The following is a 21,622-nucleotide window of genomic DNA, read 5'->3' as shown; positions in this document are numbered from 1 at the left end:
ACACTCTGACACTTAGATTTTTTTCAATTTTATCCAACATATCCGACAGAGGATGGTGATAAAGCATTTATTCGCTCTGGTACTTAGATTTTGTCAATTTCATTCAACATATCCGACAAAGGATGCTGATAAAGTATTTATTTACACTCTGATACTTAGATTTTGTCAATTTTATCAAATGTATCTGGCAAAGGATGTTGATAAAAAAATTTATTCACTCTAACACTTAGATTTTGTAAATTTTATCCTATGTATCCGAGAAAAGGATGTTGATATAGAATTTAATCACTCTGATACTTAGATTTTTTCAGTTTTATCATACATATCCTATAAAAGGATGCTGTTAAAGCATTTATTCACTCTGATATTTAGATTTTGTCAAATTTTAGGATGTTGGATAAAAAAAGGATGTTGATAAAAAAAATGTATTCACTCCAACACTTAGATTTTGTCAATTGTATCCCATGTATTCAAGAAAGGGATGTTGATATAGAATTTAATCAATCTGATACTTAGATTTTTTCAGTTTTATCCGATATAGCCGACAAATGATGTTGATAATGCATTTAAAGGATGTTGATAAAGCATTTGTTCACTCTGATACTTATATTTTGTCAAATGTATCCCATGTATCCGAGAAAGGGATTTTGATATGGAATTTAATCACTCTTATCCGACATATCCGATAAAAGATGTTGATAAAGTATTTATTCACTCTGGTATTTATATTTTGTCAATTATATTCGTTGTATCGGACAAAAAATGTTGATATAGAATTTAATTACTCTGATACTTAGATTTTTTCCCAAGATATCCGACAAAGGATGCTGATAAAGCATTTAATCACTCTGATACTTAGATTTTGTCAATTATATTTGATGTATTTGACAAAAAATGTTGATAAAAAAAATGTATTCACTCTGATACTTAACTTTTGTCAATTTTATCCAGCATATCCGATAAAGGATGCTGATATAGAATTTAATCAATCTGATGTTTAGATTTTGTCAATTATATTCGATGTATCTGACAAAGGATGTTGATAAAAAATTTATTCACTCCAACACTTAGATTTTGTCAGTTTTATCCCATGTATTCGAGAAAGGGATGTTGATATAGAATTTAATCAATCTGATACTTAGATTTCGTCAATTTCATCTGATATAACCGATAAATAATGTTATAATGCATTTAAGGGATGTGGATAAAGCATTTGTTTACTCTAATACTTAGATTTTGTTAATTTTATCCCATGTATCCGAGAAAAGGGATTCTGATATGGAATTTAATCACTCTGATACTTAGATTCTGTCAATTTTATCCGACATTTCCGATAAAGGATGTTGATAAAGTATTTATTCACTCTGATATTTAGATTTTGTCAATTATATTCGTTATATCGGACAAAAGATGTTGATATATAGTTTAATCACTCTGATACATAGATTTTATCCGAGATATCCGACAAAGGATGCTGATAAAGCATTTAATCAATCTGATATCTAGATTTTGTCAAATATATTTGATTTATTTGACAAAAGATGTTGACAAAAAAAATTTATTCACTCTGACACTTAGCTTTTATCAATTTTATCCAGCATATCCGACAAAGGATGCTGATATAGAATTTAATCAATCTGATATTTAGATTTTGTCAATTATATTCATTGTATCTGACAAAAGATGTTGATAAAAAAAAATTATTCACTCTGATACTTAGATTTTATCCGAGATATCCGGCAGAGTATGCTGATAAAGCATTTAATCACTCTGATACTTAGATTTTGTCAATTATATTTGATGTATTTGACAAAAGATGTTGACAAACAAAATTATTCACTCTGACACTTAGATTTTGTCAATTTTATCCAGCATATCCGACAAAGGATGCTTATAAGGAACTTGATCAATCTGATATTTAGATTTTGTCAATTATATTCGTTATATCTGACAAAAGATGTTGATAAAAAAATTATTCACTCTGGAAATTAGATTTTGTCAATTTTATCCCTTGTATCCGAGAAATGGGAGTTGATAGAGAATTTAATCAATCTTATACTTAGATTTTGTCAATTTTATCCGATATACCCGAAAAATGATGTTGATAATGCATTTATTCACGCTGATACTTAAATTTTGTCAATTATATTTGATGTATCTGAAAAAAGGTGTTGATAAAAAAAATTTATTCACTCTGACACTTATATTTTGTCAATTTTATCTAATATATCTGACAAAGGATGTTGATATAGCATTTATTCACTCTGATACTTAGATTTTGTCAACTATATTCGTTGTATCTGACAAAAGCTGTTAATAAAAAAAAATATTCACTCTGACGCTTAGCTTTTGTCAGTTTTATCCCATTTATTCGAGAAATGGATGTTGATATAGAATCTAATCTCTCTGATACTTATATTTTAATCACTCTGATACTTAGATTTAGTCAATTTTATCCGATATACCCGACACATGATGTTGATAAAGCATTTATTCACTCTGATACTTAGATTTAGTAAATTTTATCCCATGTATCCGAGAAAGGGATGTTGATATGGAATTTAATCACTCTGATACTTATATTTTAATCACTCTGATACTTAGATTTAGTCAATTTTATGTGACATATCTGATAAAGGATGTTGATAAAGTATTTATTCACTCTGATATTTACATTTTGTTAATTTTGTTCGATGTATCTGACAAAGGATGTTGATGGAAGCGGATTCAATCCATAAAGAATGTTAATAAAGAATTTGTTCAATTTTTTTCATACTTTCCTGAATTAAATCTCTGTATTGTGTATCCAAGAGGTGAATTCAAGAAAGAGTTTGTTACTTACTTACTTACAATTGTTTCATAATGACGTATCCAACAACTGATGTTAATAAAGAATTTATTCATTCTGATACCTATATTTTGTCAATGTATGCAAATTCCTTTTCTTACATCTCCGATGTTTTAATAGACATTCTAAAAGTTTGATATGCTAGCTTACTCTAAAAATTATGAACACATAACAATGTAATGCATAATATATTTTCAACGAAATAATGCTATGTAGAATATTAATACAAAAATATATTATGATACATTATTAATATCAATGATCAACTTTGGACATTTTAAACCTGTTCCATAAGATAGTTCACCATGTTCTCTCTTGATATTGTAGTTATTGTCTTCTCTTAGTTCGTAATCAGTAGCATAATCATTATTCCATTTTGAGTCATACACAAGTTTTACTGGTGTGTCATCGACAGGCTCAATATGCTTTTCGTCTTTGGTATTATTTGGTTCATTGACTGTTTGATCAATGGTAGTAACGTTGCTGGTACTTTGTTTTTCACCGATTCATCTTTATATTCCATAGTGATATTTTCTGCCAATGCCCTTTTTATTTTTCTGGCAATTTCACTGTCTATTATCTCATTATTTTTACACAGGTAACAGTTTCGACACGTAGACAAGATATTGTTTATGATATTAGTAGAAGAGTAGGCCTTTCTTTTTTTTATCTTCCGTTGAATGCTAATACCCGAAAGCTGACGATAGGCTGTATCAGAAGGTAATGTGTTACCTGCAACAGTAGCAAGGAGTTGTCCCGTATCATCAACGATTATTTTTATGTTGACATTTTCTTTGAGTGTACTCATCTCTGGAGATCTCAATCTTGCATATCCACGAGCGAGGCGTTGAGGAGGGGACAGCCCCTATCATATACGGAATAATTTCTGTTCGTTTTAAGTTTTAATGTCGCTCCTTACTTTCAGTTTAAAAAACTTGTTTTTTTTATTTAATTTAATACAAAACCAGCTGCTAACCTCATTTCCTACCTTAACTGCAGCAGGGTTATTCTCGCACTAATCACTTTAATGTATTTGTTTGGCATACCATACAAGGATAAAACCTTTACTAAGGCTCTTCTATCAACATAATCGAACGCTTGCTCGTAATCTATAAAACTGAGGACCAAAGGTGTTTGAAAATTCAGGCACTTCTCAATTATTAGCCTAAGAGTGAAAATTTGGTCGACACATCCTCTACATTTTCTAAAACCGCACTGCTCTTCTCTTAAAACTTTGTCTACGGCATCTCTCAGTCTAAAAAGTATCATATTACTAAGTAATTTACTACCTACAGACACCAGACTAATGCCTCGATAATTACCACACTCAATTTTATCACCTTTCTTATAAAGTGGCTTAATTAAGGTTTTACTAAAATCATTAGGTACTTCCCCTTTTTCAAAAATCATATTCATAATCTTCAATAACATATTTTTGACCTCAGAGCCACCATATTTAAGAAACTCATTTACCACCGTATCAGCACCTCATATCAGCACCTGGGGCCTTATTATTTTTTAATCCTTTTAGTACTGTTGCTAATTCCTCCTCACAAAACAAATCTTCCTTCACAGTATCACAAACTTTTTCATTTTCCTCTATATTTTATCCTGCAACTCTATCTCGGTTAAGCAAGTTCTCAAAGTGTTCGGCTCATCTCTCTTTAGTTTTTTCCTTATCGCTAATTGCGACCCCATTCCTATCTTTAACTGGGACAAGTCCGGATTCACTAGTCCCTCTCAATTTGTTAACGTGCCAGTACAAAATTTTACTATTATGCCGTCTAGCTGCATCTTCCAGATCCTCGGCAATTTTATCCATGGCCTCCACTTCACACATCCTTAGTTCATATTTTAATGCTTTCTCCGATTCTTTACATTTCTTTTGTTTTCATACGATTTATCACTCAGATAATTCTTGTACAAGTCCTTTCTCCTTTCTATTAAACAAAAAGCTTTTTCACTAATATTCTTAGCTGCAGTTCTAGCTTTCTTCCCTAATACACCTTCAGCAACTTCACAAATCATTTTTATAAAATGATTCCAGCTATCTTCCACATTATCAAATTTCAAACTCTCAAACTTAGCATTCAACTGTACCTGGAAAGTTTCTCTCAAATTCTCATCCTGGAGTCTACCAACATCATAACTTCCCGGGACGTAGTTACCCTTCCGATATTTCAGTTTTAAATTAACCCTTGACACTACTAGATGGTGATCTTTACTTTTAACATCAATAACAGCACTCCTATATACCCTAGTATCTTGTATTGATCCTGCCAGTCTTCGGTTTACTATAATAAAATCAATAAGGTTTGCTGGCTTACCATCACGTGAATACCATGTTAACTTATGAGCCATTTTATGACCAAACACCGTATTGGTTATATCTAGATTGTTATACCTACAAAATTGCAAAAGTCTGTATCCATTACTGTTTTCTTTTCCTACACCAAATTTACCTAGGCTGGGATACCATCTATCCCTATTTCTACCAACCTGGGCGTTAAAATCTCCCAGTAATAACATCATATTTCTACCTGGGACCTTGTCTATTTGCTCCGGTAACTTTAAGTAAAATTCATCTGAGTCCCTAGTATCTCCGTCAGTCGGTTCTACAGGGGCGTATACTACCATAACTGATACCCTGAACTTTTTAGTCATAAAATGAGCAATTAGTATTCTATTATTAATACTTTCTCAGCCTAAACAAGACTTAGCAGCTTCCTTATTCATCATGAGCCCTACTCCCTGTCTATGTACTCAATACTCCCTGCCTGAGTAAACAAATTCTATATCACCTATTTTCTTGCTTCCTACCCCTGGGATATGAGTTTCTGAAACTCCTAATAAATCCAGTTCGAATCGTCTGAATTCGTCAGTCAAAATGTCGATACGATAGTCATTTTTTAATGTCGTAACATTCCAATTTTCATGTTTTAAATCAATGAAATTATTTTCGCCTCAGGAAAAGCAATGATCCCGGATACCAGTGCAGGACGGGGATCACATATCTTCTCAAGTCTACACCGAAGTGCTTAAGCCGGCTTAGAACCGGACAGCAAGAAGTCCCTGGGACCTCCATGAATGGAGGCTTTGTGCAATCCTGGGCCCATCTTGGTCACAACATGGTTTTCAGCACTTGGCGATGCTCTCTTATCAACAAGACTCAAAATCCTGTACAGGAAATTCTCCAGACTATTAACTCCGAATCATTACATATTCATGCCTACAAATAGTATGCTTCTACGGGCAGGCGATCCATAATAGATAAACTTGCTAAGAGGAGATTTTTAAGCCCGAACATACCCATCAGAACATACCAAGCCAGAAGAATTGTCCATTAGTCAGAATCCCGTGCGAATGCTGTGTCGTTTACTAGGCTATAATTTCCTCGAGGGGCGCCACAGACTCAAGTGGGAATAGAGTTGACCGCAAGGTCCCCAGTCTTGCAGGTACCACGAAAAGGTCGAGGCAACACTTTCCAGAGGCCGTTTTCCATAGATCTGGATCTTACGCCCTGTCACAGTTGTCCTCCTATAGAGGATCCTCCCGCGATGGTGTTCTGCATCACCATGCAATTTAACCCATTACTGGGAGAATGTTATATCCTTTTTTGAAAATAGATTTAGCTTTTAACAGCATATGTCAATCAATCAATTCTGAGTTTAGCCTACTATTCTTTAATTAGCAACTTCCTTAATTATGTAACTCAATGAATATCCATAGATACCCAAAATTAATACAAAACTTAAATTTCTTTCCAAGAAAATATTTTGAATACAATTTGGCTGTATAAACTGTTATGATGCTTCAAGATAAATAAAAACATGTTATGATGAAAGTGCCTCAAAAACCAGCCTGGTCGCGTTATATAATCTCAATTATACTCTCAAAATGTGTTTGATCACTTAATAGGTATGTAATATAAAAGGATTGGTCGCTTTTTGCAATGTAATCGTCAAACCACACTGTATATTCTTGTAGGCGTGAAACCAGCATATAAGTTACTACTCTAGACTACTAGCTGGGTTGCAGAGGAGTCCTAGCTTTTCATCTGATACTCGTGACTAGTAAAAAGGTACAAAACTGATATTCACGAGGAGACAATAGGTGGCTTGACTTAGGAAGTGAAAACCTGCCCCAAGTAGAACGTTTTTATTCATAGTGCATCTTACCGCCAAATGCAAATCATCTTACACATGATTTTAGATAACCTACAAAATTCGCTATTTACTTCATTCTGGAAATCAATGACTTCATGAAATCAATAATATTCTTGAAAAGAACTCATACTCATAACTGAAACTCAAAAAGTAATGTTAGCTTACTGAGATAATTTAGTTAGGACAATGTAGCGTGGTCAATTTTCAAATAACTTGCTATTTCTATCGATGATTTATCCAGAATCTTTGAAACCTGCTTTGTTCTGGATTTTAAGATTTTCCACCTTCAACATATCCGCTATACTACAAAAATGCTTGTAAAATTAAATAGAATATAAGTTTAAACAAGAAAAGGGCAGGACAACGAAAGCAAACAAACCAAAACAACAGTAAGATCAGGAGAAGAAATAAAGAAAAAAAGGGATGTGTAATGTGTAAAAAAATATATTCTTGAAAGATTTGAAAAATCTGGAAAAAGATTTTGTTTCTGTCACCATAGCTCGGTAAGGTTCTGGGTTGAGTATCTCAGCTCTTTGCTCCAAGTGTCTTGTGTTTGGTAAAGCATTGCTAAGTTATATAATATTTTCTTACAGATTAAAGAATTTTGTTTCGAGCTTGCTGCGTCTTACCCACAAATGGTTACAACAACTGTTGAAGGACAAAGTCACGAAGGCCGTGATATGATTCTTGTTAAAATTTCCAATGGTGGTGCATCTAAACCCGCAGTTTTTGTTGACGGTGGTAAGTAATGTATTTTAATAATTCTCCGAATTCCTTGAATCCGCAATCTGTAACATATTATGTATTACTGTAAGTCTGCGATTATATTTGCTGTGTAGCTGCGATTTATAATGTAAAATACAGTCAACTAAGATCAGAGATACAGACTCATTTCTCCAACTGCTGCGAGTGAAGCGGCTGTGAAATTTCTTGACATTAACCTTTGAAGATCAAACCGGCTTAGTGTACAGCAGGGGTGTAATTTTCCGTGGAACAGGGAGGGAACTACACATACCATACCTCATTTTGGCTTTAGATTTGCCTTGATCGTTAAGAAATACAGAGTATTTGATGTAACACAGAAAATGTATCACCCCCACCCCCATACTCCAGTTCGCCCCCCAGGGATATAGTTGTTTTTTTTGGGGGGGGGGAGGGGGGCAAGGGTGCGATTACCCTCCAAAAAATTTGGAGAATAAACTATTATATAGCCCATGCTCCTTGACTATCCAGATATGGACCCCTCTTTCCTCTCTGAAATAAAAATGCTGGAGCTACTCCCCTGGCCCCAGCCTAGCTGAAATTTAGTTTCATCTAAAATCTTCTCAAAACTAAGATAAGTCTGCATAATTCAAGCATTCACAGAAACTGGTCAGTTTTCTTTCGTATATCTTCACCTTTATGGTAGTATATGGCTCCTTTTTCCATTTTCGCTATATATCTGCATATGAAATTTTTTTCAGATCTTGAAAAGATTATCTTTAAATATTTTCTCAATATATTTCAAATGGGCATTACTTGGAAGTTCCGTTTACAATATTCAGGGTTATGTTGGTTATATTCAATAAATAAAATAAAACAGGTTTTTTTAACTGAAAGTAAGGAGTAACATTAAAACTTAAAACGAACAGAAATTATTACATATATTAGGGGCTTTGTCCTCTAGTCAATACCTCCCTCTTTATGCTAAAGTTCAAGTTTTTTTCGAATCACAAATCCCTGAATCACAAAGGCCGTTTAATTAGAACAGATAGCTCTTTTGAAAGTACTAAAAACAAACTTTAGCGTAAAGAGCGAGGTATTGACTAGGGGGTCGTAAAGCAGTAAAGCAGTTGAAAGATCAACAAAAATAAATGTTTCTTCAACGGGACCAAGTGAGTAGAGGTCTAAGTACCATTTCTGAGCCTTTATCTTCCTTCCTATGCTATTCTGGTCCTTTATGTTCCTTGGCACCTTTCCAGAGCATGTACTTATGGATTCTGGGACTTTATGTTCCATCCTCTGCTATTGATAAGAATTTCACAGTTTGACGAGATTACGTTCCTTGGCATCTTTTCAGAGCATGTACTTATGCAACGTGATTAAACATGCTTTTACAATCGGAATTCATTGATTGACATTTGCAGAAAAGGGGTAATTAGTGATTGGATAATTTTTTAACATGAAATCTCTGAATAAAATATTTTTGGAGCATTTACTTGATGATGGAGAAAAAGGGTTAAAGTGATTAGCAATTACGAGCGGGGGGGGGGATTCCCCCACGGGTTCCTGGCACTAGGCTACACATATCAAGTTGAAAATTGGACAGAATGAGGTATTTGAGGTGGAACTTGAACTAAATCAAAATACACTATGTGCAAGCAAATTTTCAAAATGGCATAACTCAAAAAGGGATTTGTGTATTAAGTTGGAACTTTCAGAGAGTGCTTAAAGGGAAAGTCAATTCACCAAAAGGAAATATGTGCACGCTCAGACCTGGATTTACTACTAGGTCCCTAGGCTCGGACCTAGAAGTGCATAATGCTAGCGGGAGCAATAAATTATCACTGTGTAATTTTTTTTTCATGACAACAACTGGACTGATGTGTTTTTTATCATCGCCACGCAAACTCTGCCTATTCACAGAAAACTGACTTTAAAACAACGCAGGAATTCCATGGTCACTTATAAACTGTCAGATGTCTCCCAAGAATGGTAGCTGAGAGTTTGGTATTACCCTTCTCTTTCATCACTTTTCGCTCATCAGTTGTGTTCTGTTAACACACAGTAACATGGTTACACACAGTTACAGTTACATGGGGGTACAGTTACACGGGGGTTTAGTTAAATGGGGTCGAGTTGCACGTGGGTTCAGTAGCACGAGGGTTCAGTTGCACGGGGGTTGAGTTGTACTGGGTTTCGGTTAGACAGAGGTTCAGTTACATGGGGGTACAGTTACACGGGGGTTTAGTTAAATGGGGTCGAGTTGCACGAGGGTTCAGTAGCACGAGGGTTCAGTAGCACGGGGGTTCAGTTGTACGGGGGTTCGGTTATACAGGGGTTCAATTACATTGGGGTTCAGTTGCACGGGGGTTTAGTTAAATGGGGTTGAGTTGCACGGGAGTTGAGTTGCACGAGGGTTCAGTTGCACGGGGGTTCAGTAGCACGAGGGTTCAGTTGCACGGGGGTTCAGTTGCTCGGGGGGTTCAGTTACATGCGGGTTCAGTTACACGGCGTTTAGTTAAATGTGGTTGAGTTGCACGGGGGTTGAGTTGCACGAGGGTTCAGTTAAAGGGGGTTCAGTTGCACGGGGGTTTGAGTCATTTGTGAATTGGAGTGTAGGTTTGACATCACCAGGCACGTGCGAGAAAAATTTTTTGTTGGTAGGGGGGGGGGGGTTTAAAAAGGTAAAAATGGGTGAACTACATTAGTTTATAATACGGATTGTGAAAATCCCAAGGTTTTGTGTACCAAGAATGGACCGGAGGTAGCCTCCCCTACATACACGAATGGATATCGCTAGAATATTTTAACTTGGTGCCCATTAAAAACGAAATTTTTGTGTTAAATAAGTAGTTCTTGTATCTTTTAAAAGAGCTTTACGGGGTTTGAGAGACTTTGTTGCCTGATTCCATGTGGTTTTTCTTTACTTTCTGCCCATTAATAACAAAATTTTTGTGTTAAATAAGTAGTTCTTGTATCTTTTAAAAGAGCTTTAAGGGGTTTGAGAGACTCGGTTTCCTGATTGCGTGTGGTTTTTATTTACTTTGTGCCCATTAAAAACGAATTTTTTTTTTAAATAAGTAGTTATTGTATCTTTTAAAAGAGCTTTACGGGGTTTGAGAGACTCGATTGCCTGATTCTGTGTGGTTTTTCTTTACTTGGTGCGCATTAAAAACGAAATTTTTGTGTTAAATAAGTAGTTTTTGTATCTTTTAAAAGAGCTTTAAGGGGTTTGAGAGACTCAGTTTCCTGTTTCCGTGTGGTTTTTCTTTACTTAGTGCTCATTAAAAACGAAGGTTTTGTGTTAAATAAGTAGTTCTTGTATCTGTTAAAAGAGCTTTAAGGGGTTTGAGAGATTCGATTGCCTGATTCCGTGTGGTTTTTCTTTACTTGGTGCCCATTAAAAACGAAATTTTTGTGTTAAATAAGTTGTTCTTGTATATGTTAAAAGAGCTTTACGGGGTTTGAGAGACTCGGTTGCATTGTATTTTCCATAATTTTCTTACAAGAAACTAGAGTTTACGGCCAAAAACCCTTATTAGCTCAGATTTTATCGAAATAGTTTTATTTTTCGATCCGAAAATAGACTAAAGTTTCAGATTTGAACCAGAGAATTGTATTTTCCATAATTTTCTTACATCTTTGGAAATCATTAACGATAACAAACATGTTTTTCGACCAGATGGGTTTTTGAAAGCACATTCAGCATGGCGTGCGCTATTTTTTTTTTAACATGAACCCTTTAGAGACCAATTTGATCAACTTAGAGAAAGTTCAAATAGAATCGTTACTGATATTGATATTAGTGCGTACACTACAAACTGAAAAAATATATCCAGAACTTTTTTTCTTATAGCCTTGAGTTTGAAGACATTTCTTCATCTTAATTGGCTTTAGAAATATCATGCAAAATAAAACTAGCCAAACCGTCGTTGCTTTGTCGAATTTTGAGCAAACAAAAGGATTGTAACACCTGACTGGCTCGTTTTTATGCAATTTCAAGCCTGTGAAAAGAACGAAACGTATTTGAGTCACATTTAAAAAAAAAAAAGTAAATTCGATGCTTCTCTATGATTCAATCCCAACGTCCCCCTGCTCTGAGTGTTGAAAATGATTTCACGACATTATTTTAGTTTTTTTCTTGCCCCAAACTTTTTTTATCATGAACCCTTTAGAGATCAATTTGATCAACTTGGATAAAGTTCAAAATAGAATCGTTACTGATATTGATATTAGTGCGTAAACTACAAACTGACAAAATATCCAGAACTTTTTTTCTTAAGCTATGAGTTTGAGAAAAATGCTTGATTATCGAAAAATGAAGAAACACCCCCCAACAGTCGACAGGAATGGGATTGTCTTGAAGGGGGAATTTTCCATGGAAGAGGTGGAGGGTATTCTTACATGAAAACAGCTTCAACCATGCCCAGCCCCCCGCGATCAGAAATTAAATTATAAAATATTTTCTTCAACTGAAAGTAAGGAGCAACATCAAAACTTAAAGGGGCAGAAATAGAGGCTGTTTCCAAAGATTTAGGATTCATTAACTTTAGTGTTGCCAGTCAAAAGCTATGAGTTTGAGAACATTGCCTAATTATCGAAAAATGAAAAAAACACCCTCCAAAAGTCGACAGGAATGGGATTGTCTTGAGGGGAGAATTTTCCATGGAAGAGGCGGAGGGTATTTTTACGTGAAAACAACTTCAACCGTGCCCAGCCCCCCGCGATTAGAAATTAAATTATAAAAAAGTTTCTTCAGCTGAAAGTAAGGAGCAACATCCAAACTTAAACGGGCAGAAATAGAGGCTATTTCCAAAGATTTAGGATTCATTAACTTTAGTGTTGCCAGTCAAAAGCTATGAGTTTGAGAAAATTGCCTGATTATCGAAAAATGAAAAAACACCCTCCAACGGTCGACAGGAATGGGATTGTCTTGAGGGGGGAATTTTCCATGGAAGAGGTGGAGGGTATTTTTACGTGAAAACAACTTCAACCGTGGCCCGCCCCCCGCGATCAGAAATTAAATTATCATAAAGATTCTTCAACTGAATGTAAGAAGCAACACCAAAACTTAAACTGGCAGAAATAGAAGCTGTTTCCAAAGATTTAGGATTCATTAACTTTAGTGTTACCAGTAAACAGCTATGAGTTTGAGAAAATTGCCTGATTATCGAAAAATGAAGAAAAACCCTCCAAAACTCGACAGGAATGGGATTGTATTGAGGGGGGGGGAATTTTCCATGGAAAAGGGGGAGGGTATTTTTACGTGAAAACAACTTCAACCGTGCTCAGCCCCCCGCATTTTTAACATGAAATGACTGAAAAGTGTTTTGGGGGGGGGATGAGTATTAGTCTCTCATAAGCGTGTGTTGTCTGAAACCTATAAAAATAAACTATATCCGTAAAATCTGAGCTAATAAGGGTTTTGACCGTAAACTCTAGTTTGTTTTTTTTTGTAAGAAAATTATGGAAAATACAATTCTCTGCTTCAGGTCTGAAACTTAAGTCTATTTTTAGATTTAAACATAAAAGTATATCCGTAAAATCTGAGCTAATAATTCAATTTTTTTTTTCATAAAAACAAACTTTTTTTTAAAACTTCGAAATTTTTCAACTTTATTTATTTTTTTTCTTTTTGTACATATCTTAAAATGTTAAAATATGCTTACTGTTCTAACAATTGTGCTCTATGATTGGTCAGAGACATGATTTGGCTTTCCCACTGGTATTCTATGTCCGGTTACCGACACTATCTAGTCTATTGCATGTATTAAATCAGTATTTTTTTACGCAGTGGAACGATAAACACATAAGTCATATCTTTAAAAAAAAGTGAAGATGGAACATTTTAATAAAGTGTGTTCACATGACAAGGTTATTGTAGCATTGAATGTCGACAAGGAGAAGTATTTAAACTATGAAACAAGTACAAGTGGTAGCACTATCGGAAACGTAAGTGTGCGTTATCATGACAGTGAGAGTTTATATTTCTTTGGAGCTTCCAAGAAGTTCTATTACGCGATAGCTGGATATGTGAAATTATCATTTCTAGAGATGATTACACTCAAAGAGAATGCTAACATAAAAATAATTGTTGATGATAGAGGACAACTCCTTGCTACTGCTGCAGGTAACACATTACCTACGGATACATCCAATCATCAGCTTTCGGGTATTAGCATTCAACGGAAGGCTAATAAAAGAAAGGCCTACTCTGCTGCTAATATCGTAAACTATATCTTGTTTACGTGCCGAAACCTGTGTAAAAATAATGTGTTAATAGACAGTGAAATTGTCAGAAAAATAAAAATGGCATTGTCAGAAAATATCAGTACGGAATATAAAGATGAAACGATGAAAAAAAAGCACCAGCAAACGTTACTGGCATTGATCAAACAGTCAATGAATCAAATAATACCAAAGACGAAAAACATATTGAGCCTGTCGATGACACACCAGTAAAAATTGTGTATGATTCAAAATGGAATAATGATTATTCTAAAGATTACGAACTAAGAGAAGACAATAGCTATAGTATCAAGATAGAACATGGTGAACCATTTTATGGAACAGATTCAAAATGTCCAAAGTTGTTCATTGATATTAATAATGTATAATAATATATATTTTTTGTATTAATATTCTACATGACATAATTTCATTAAAAATATATTATGCATTACATTGTTATGTGTTCATTTTTTGTACAGTAAGCTAGCATATCGAACATTCGTTTTTCAAGCAGACTGTTTTTTGAGCCAAAAAATAGACTAAAGTTTCAGATTTGAACCAGAGAATTGTATTTTCCATAATTTTCTTACAAAAAACTAGAGTTTACGACCAAAAACCCTTATTAGCTCAGATTTTATAGAAATAGTTTTATTTTTCAATGCGAAAATAGACTAAAATTTCATATTTGAACCAAACAATTGTATTTTCCATAATTTTCTTACAAGAACCTAGAGTTTACGGCCAAAAAGCCATATTAGCTCAAATTTTATAGAAATAGTTTTATTTTTCGATCCGAAAATAGACTAAAGTTTAAGATTTGAACCAGAGAATTGTATTGTCCATAATTTTCTTACACCTTTGGAAATGGTTAACGATAACAAACATTTTTTCGACCAGATGGGTTTTTGAAAGCACATTCAGCATGGCTTGCGCTATTTTTTTTTATCAAAACATAAACGGGCAGATATAGAGGCTGTTTCCAAAGATTTAGAATTCATTAACTTTAATGTTGTCAGTCAAAAGCTATGAGCTTGAGAAAATTACCTGATTATCGAAAAATGGGGAAACACCTTCCAAAAGTCGACAGGAATGGCATTGTCTTGAGGGGGGGAGGGGAATTTTCCATGGAAGAGGGGAAGGGTATTTTTTGCATGAAAACAACTTCAACCGTGGCCCACAATCAGAAATTAAATTATAAAAAAGTTTCTTTAACTGAAAGTAAGGAGCAACATCAAAACTTAAACGGTCAGAAATAGAGATCGTTTTTAAAGATTTAGGATTCATTAACTTTAGTGTGTAATTCGTCACTTTGTGTGCGCGTCGTCCCTGTGAGTGTGTGTCCTCTCTGTGCATGTGTCGTTACTATGCGTGTGTCGTCTCTCTGTGTGTGCGTGTACGTGTGTGTCGTCTCTGTGTGTGTGTCATCTCTGTGCATGTGTCCTTGCTATGTGTGTGTCGTCTCTCTATGTGTGTGTGTGTGCATCAGCATAAATTCCACTATTTAATGCCCCCCTCCGGTGCTCATTAACTTTAGTTTGTAAGTCGTCACTTTGTGTGTGCGTGGTCTCTGTGTGTGTGCGTCCTCTCTGTGCATGTGTCGTCGCTATGTTTGTGTCGTCTCTGTGTGTCTGTCGTATCTGTGCATGTGTCCTCGCTATGTGTATGTCGTCTCTGTTTGTGTGTATGTGTGTGTCAGCATAAATTCCACTATTTAATGCCCCCCTCTGGTGCTCATTAACTTTAGTGTGTAAGTCGTCACTTTGTGTGTGCGTCGTCTCTGTGTGTGTGTGTCCTCTCTGTGCATGTGTCGTCGCTTTGTGTGTGTCGTCTCTGTGTGTGTGTGTCGTCTCTGTGTGTATGTCGTCTCTGTGCATGTGTCCTTGCTATGTGTGTGTCGTCTCACACACACACACACACACACACACAGACTACACACACATAGCGAGGACACATGCACAGAGACGACATACACACAGAGACGACACAAACACACACAGAGAGACGACACACACATAGTGACGACACATGCACAGAGAGGACACACACACACACACACACACAGAGAGAGACGACGCACACACAAAGTGACGGCTTACACACTAAAGTTAATGAATCCTAAATCTTTGGAAACAGCCTCTATTTCTGCGCGTTTAAGTTTTGATATTGCTCCTTACTTTCAGTTGAAGAAACTTTTTTATAATTTAATTTCTGATTGCGGGCCACGGTTGAAGTCGTTTTAATATAAAAAATACCCTTCCCCTATTCCATGGAAAATTCCGCCCCCCCCCGCAAGACAATGCCATTCCTGTCGACTTTTGGAAGGTGTTTCCCCATTTTTCGATATTCAGGCTATTTTCTCAAGCTCATAGCTTTTGACTGACAACACTAAAGTTAATGAATTCTAAATCTTTGGAAACAGCCTCTATTTCTGCCAGTTTAAGTTTTGATAAAAAAAATAGCGCACGCCATGCTGAATGTGCTTTCAAAAACCCATCTGGTCGAAAACATGTTTGTTATCGTTAACCATTTCCAAAGATGTAAGAAAATTATGGAAAATACAATTCTCTGGTTCAAATCTGAAACTTTAGTCTATTTTCGGATCGAAAAATAAAACTATTTCTATAAAATCTGAGCTAATAAGGGTTTTTGGCCGTAAACTCTAGTTTCTTGTAAGAAAATTATGGAAAATACAATTCTCTGGTTCAAATCTGAAATTTTAGTCTATTTTCGGATTGAAAAATAAAACTATTTCTATAAAATCTGAGCTAATAAGGGTTTTTGGCCGTAAACTCTAGTTTTTTGTAAGAAAATTATGGAAAATACAATTCTCTGGTTCAAATCATAAACTTTAGTCTTTTTTTGGCTCGAAAAACAGTCTGCTTGAAAAAAAAATGTTCGATATACTAGCCTACTCTAAAAATAATGAACACATAATAATGTAATGCATAATAAATTTTTAATGAAATAATGTAATGTAGAATATTAATACAAAAATATATTATGATATATTATTAACATCAATGATCAACTTTGGACATTTTGAATCTCTTCCATAAAATGGTTCATCATTTTTTCTCTTGATACTATAGCTGTAGTCTTCTGTTAGTTCGTAATCAGTAGAATAATCATTATTCAATTTTGAATCAGACACAATTTTTACCGGTATGTCATCGACAGGCTCAATATACTTTTCAGCTTTGGTATTATTTGATTCATAGACTGTTTGATCAATGCCAGTAACGTTTGCTGGTGCTTTTTTTTTCATCGTTTTATCTTTAGATTCCGTAGTGATATTTTCTGACAATGCCATTTTTATTTTTCTGACAATTTCGCTGTCTATTAACACATTGTTTTTACACAGGTAACAGTTTCGGTACGTAAACAAGATATGGTTTACAATATTAGTAGCAGAGTAGGCCTTTCTTTTATTAGCCTTCCGTTGAATGCTAATACCCGAAAGCTCATGATTGGATGTATCCGTAGGTAATGTGTTACCTGCAGCAGTAGCAAGGAGTTGTCCTCTATCATCAACAATTATTTTTATGTTAGCATTCTTTTTGAGTGCAATCATCTCTGGAAATGATAATTTCGTATATCCAGCATTTGTATAATAGAAATTCTTGGGTGCTCCAAAGAAATCTAAACTCTCACTGTCATGCCAACGCACGCATACGTTTCCGATAGTGCTACCACTTTTACTTGTTTCATAGTTTAAATACTTCTCCTTGTCGGCATTCAATGCTACAATAACCTTGTTATGTGAACACACTCTATTAAAATGTTCCATCTTCACTTTTTTTTAAAGATATGACTTATGTGTTTATCGTTCCACTGCGAAAAAATACTGATTTAATACATGTTATAGACTAGGTAGTGTCGATAACCGGTCATAGAATACCAGTGGGAAAGCCAAATCATGTCTCTGACCAATCATAGAGCACAATTGTTAGAACAGTAAGCATATTTTGAAAGTTTAAAATATGTACAAAAAAAAATAAACAAATTTGAAAAATTTCGAAGTTTAAAAAAAAAGTTTGTTTTTATGAAAAAAAAATATTGAATTATTAGTTCAGATTTTATGGATATAGTTTTATTTTTAAATCCAAAAATAGACTTAAGTTTCACACCTGTACCAGAGAATTTTATTTTCCATAATTTTCTTACAAAAAAACAAACTAGAGCTCACGGTCAAAACCCTTATTAGCTCAGATTTTACGGAAATAGTTTATTTTTATAGGTTTCAGACAACACACGCCTATGAGAGACTAATACCCATTCCCCCAAAACACTTTTCAGCCATTTCATGTTAGAAATGCAGGGGGCTGGGCACGGTTGAAGTTGTTTTCACGTAAAATTACCCCCCCCCTCTTCCATGGAAAATTCCCCCCTCAAGACAATCCCATTCCTGTCGACTTTTGGAGGATGTTTTTTCCTTTTTCGATAATCAGGCAATTTTCTCAAGCTCATAGCTTTTGACTGGCAACACAAAAGTTAATAAATCCTAAATCTTTCGAAACAGCCTCTATTTCTGCCCGTTTAAGTTTTGATGTTGATCCTTACTTTCAGATGAAGAAACTTTTTTATAATTTAATTTCTGATCGCGGGGGGCTGAGCACGGTTAAAGTTGTTTTCACGTAAAAATACCCTCCACCTCTTCCATGGAAAATTCCCCCCTCAAGAAAATCCCATTCCTGTCGACTTTTGGAGGGTGTTTTTTTCATTTTTCGATAATCAGGCAATTTTCTCAAACTCATAGCTTTTGAATGAATCCTAAATCTTTGGAAACAACCTCTTATTTTACCCGTTTAAGTTTTGATGTTGCTTCTTACTTTCAGTTGAAGAAACTTTCTTATAATTTAATTTCTGATCGCGGGGGGCTGGGCATGGTTGAAGTTGTTTTCATGTAAAAATACCCTCCACCTCATCCATGGAAAATTCCCCCTTCAAGACAATCCCATTCCTGTCGACTTTTGGAGGGTGTTTCTTCATTTTTCGATAATCAGGCAATTTTCTCAAACTCATAGCTTAAGAAAAAAAGTTCTGGATATTTTTGTCAGTTTGTCGTTTACGCACTAATATCAATATCAGTAACGATTCTATTTTGAACTTTCTCGAAGTTGATCAAATTGATCTCTAAAGGGTTCATGATAAAAAAAAATAGTTTGGGGCATGAAAAAAAACTAAAATAATGTCGTGAAATCATTTTCAACACTCAGAGCAGGGGGCATTGGGATTGAATCATAGAGAAACATCGAATTTACTTTTTTTTTAAATGTGACTCAAAGACGTTTCGTTCTTTTCACTGGCTTGAAATTGCATACAAACGAGCCAATCATGTGTTACAATCCTTTTTTTTCCTCAAAATTTGAGAAAGCAACGACGGTTTGGCTAGTTTTATTTTGCATGATATTTCTAAACCCAATTAAGATGAAGAATCGTTTTCAAAGTCAAGGCTAGAACAAAAAAAGTTCTGGATATTTTTTGTCAGTTTGTATCTAAAGGGTTCATGATAAAAAAAAAATAGCTCACGCCATGCTGAATGTGCTTTCAAAAACCCATCTGGTCGAAAAACATATTTGTTATCGTTAATGATTTCCAAAGATGTAAGAAAATTATGGAAAATACAATTCTCTGGTTCAAATCTGAAACTTTAGTCTGTTTTCGGATCGAAAAATAAAACTATTTCTATAAAATCTGAGCTAATAAGGGTTTTTGGCCGTAAACTCTAGTTTCTTGTAAGAAAATTATGGAAAATACAATGCAACCGAGTCTCTCAAACCCCGTAGAGCTCTTTTAACAGATACAAAAACTACTTATTTAACACAAAAATGTCGTTTTTAATGAGCACCAAGTAAAGAAAAACCACACGGAATCAGGCAACAGAGTCTCTCAAACCCCTTAAAGCTCTTTTAACAGATACAAGAACTACTTATTTAACACAAAAACTTCATTTTTAATGAGCACTAAGTAAAGAAAAACCACACGGAATCAGGCAACTGAGTCTCTCAAACCCCTTAAAGCTCTTTTAAAAGATACAAAAACTACTTATTTAACACAAAAATTTCGTTTTTAATGGGCACCAAGTAAAAAAAACCACACGGAATCAGGCAACCGAGTCTCTCAAACCCCGTAAAGCTCTTTTAATAGATACAATAACCACTTATTTAACACAAAAATTTCGTTTTAAATGGGCACCAAGTAAAGAAAAACCACACGGAATTAGGCAACCGAGTCTCTCAAACCCCGTAAAGCTCTTTTAAAAGATACCTTAACTACTTTTTTAACAAAAAAATCTTTTTTAATGGGCAACAAGTAAAGAAAAACCACACGGAATCTGGCAACCGAGTCTCTCAAACCCCGAAAAGCTCTTTTAAAAGACACAAGAACTACTTATTTAACACAAAAATTTCGTTTTTAATGGGCACCAAGTTAAAATATTCTAGCGATATCAATTCATGCATGTAGGGGAGGCTACCTCCGGTCCAGTCTTGGTACATAAAACCTTGGCATTTTCACAATCCGTCTTATAAAATAATGTAGTTCACCCATTTTTACCTTTTTAAGCCCCCCCCCACCAACAAAAAATTTCCCTCGCACGTGCCTGGTGATGTCAAACCTACACTCCAATTCACAAATGACTCAAACCCCCTTGCAACCGAACCCTCGTGCAACTTAACCCCCGTGCAACTCAACCACATTTAACTAAACCCCGGGTAACTGTACCCCCATGTAACTGAACCCCGTGTGCAACTGGACCCCCGTGCAACTGAACCCGCGTGCGCCTGAACCCTCGTGCAACTGAACCCTCGTGCAACTCAAATCCCGTGCAACTCAGCCCCATTTAACTAAATCCCCGTGCAATTGAACCCCATGTAACTGAACCCCTGTATAACCGAAGCCCCGTACAACTGAACCCCCGTGCAACTGAACCCTCGTGCTACTGAACCCTCGTGCAACTCGACCCCATTTAACTAAACCCCCGTGTAACTGAACCCCCATGTAACTGAACCCCTGTCTAACCGAAACCCAGTACAACTGAACCCCCTTGCAACTGAACCCTCGTGCTACTGAACCCTCGTGCAACTCGACCCCATTTAACTAAACCCCCGTGTAACTGTACCCCCATGTAACTGTAACTGTGTGTAACCATGTAACTGTGTGTTAACAGAACACAACTGATGAGCGAAAAGTGATGAAAGAGAGGGGTAATATCGAACTCTCAGCTACCATTCTTGGGAGACATCTGACAGTTTATAAGTGACCATGGAATTCCTGTGTTGTTTTAAAGTCACTTTTCTGTGAATAGGCAGAGTTTGCGTGGCGATGATAAAAAACACATCAGTCCAGTTGTTGTCATGAAAAAAAAATTACACAGTGATAATTTATTGCTCCCGCTAGCATTATGCGCTTCTAGGTCCGAGCCTATGGACCTAGTAGTAAATCCAGGTCTGAGCGTGCACATATTTCCTTTTGGTGAATTGACTTTCCCTTTAAGCACTCTCTGAAAGTTCCAACTTAATACACAAATCCCTTTTTGAGTTATGCCATTTTGAAAATTTGCGTGCACATAGTGTATTTTGATTTAGTTCAAGTTCCACCTCAAGTACCTCATTCTGTCAAATTTTCAACTTGATATGTGTAGCCTAGTGCCAGGAACCCGTGGGGGAATCCCCCC

General features: G+C 35.4%; 1 protein-coding gene across 1 annotated transcript in view; it reads left to right on the top strand.

Moving 5' to 3' along the window:
• LOC148952448 (carboxypeptidase B-like) overlaps positions 1–21,622 on the top strand; it is a 51,425-nt gene that overhangs the window by 14,366 nt on the left and 15,437 nt on the right. Inside the window, exon 4 of the mRNA XM_089089886.1 lies at positions 7,608–7,755. Within this exon, the coding sequence (XP_088946012.1) occupies positions 7,608–7,755 (148 nt within the window). The remainder of the gene's footprint in view (positions 1–7,607; positions 7,756–21,622) is intronic.

Source organism: Artemia sp. Qi Xiang Cuo, chromosome 5 (genome assembly GCF_049724085.1).
Source record: "Artemia sp. Qi Xiang Cuo chromosome 5, ASM4972408v1, whole genome shotgun sequence".
Taxonomy (NCBI): domain Eukaryota; kingdom Metazoa; phylum Arthropoda; class Branchiopoda; order Anostraca; family Artemiidae; genus Artemia; species Artemia sp. Qi Xiang Cuo.
This window is presented reverse-complemented; position numbering and strand designations above follow the sequence as displayed.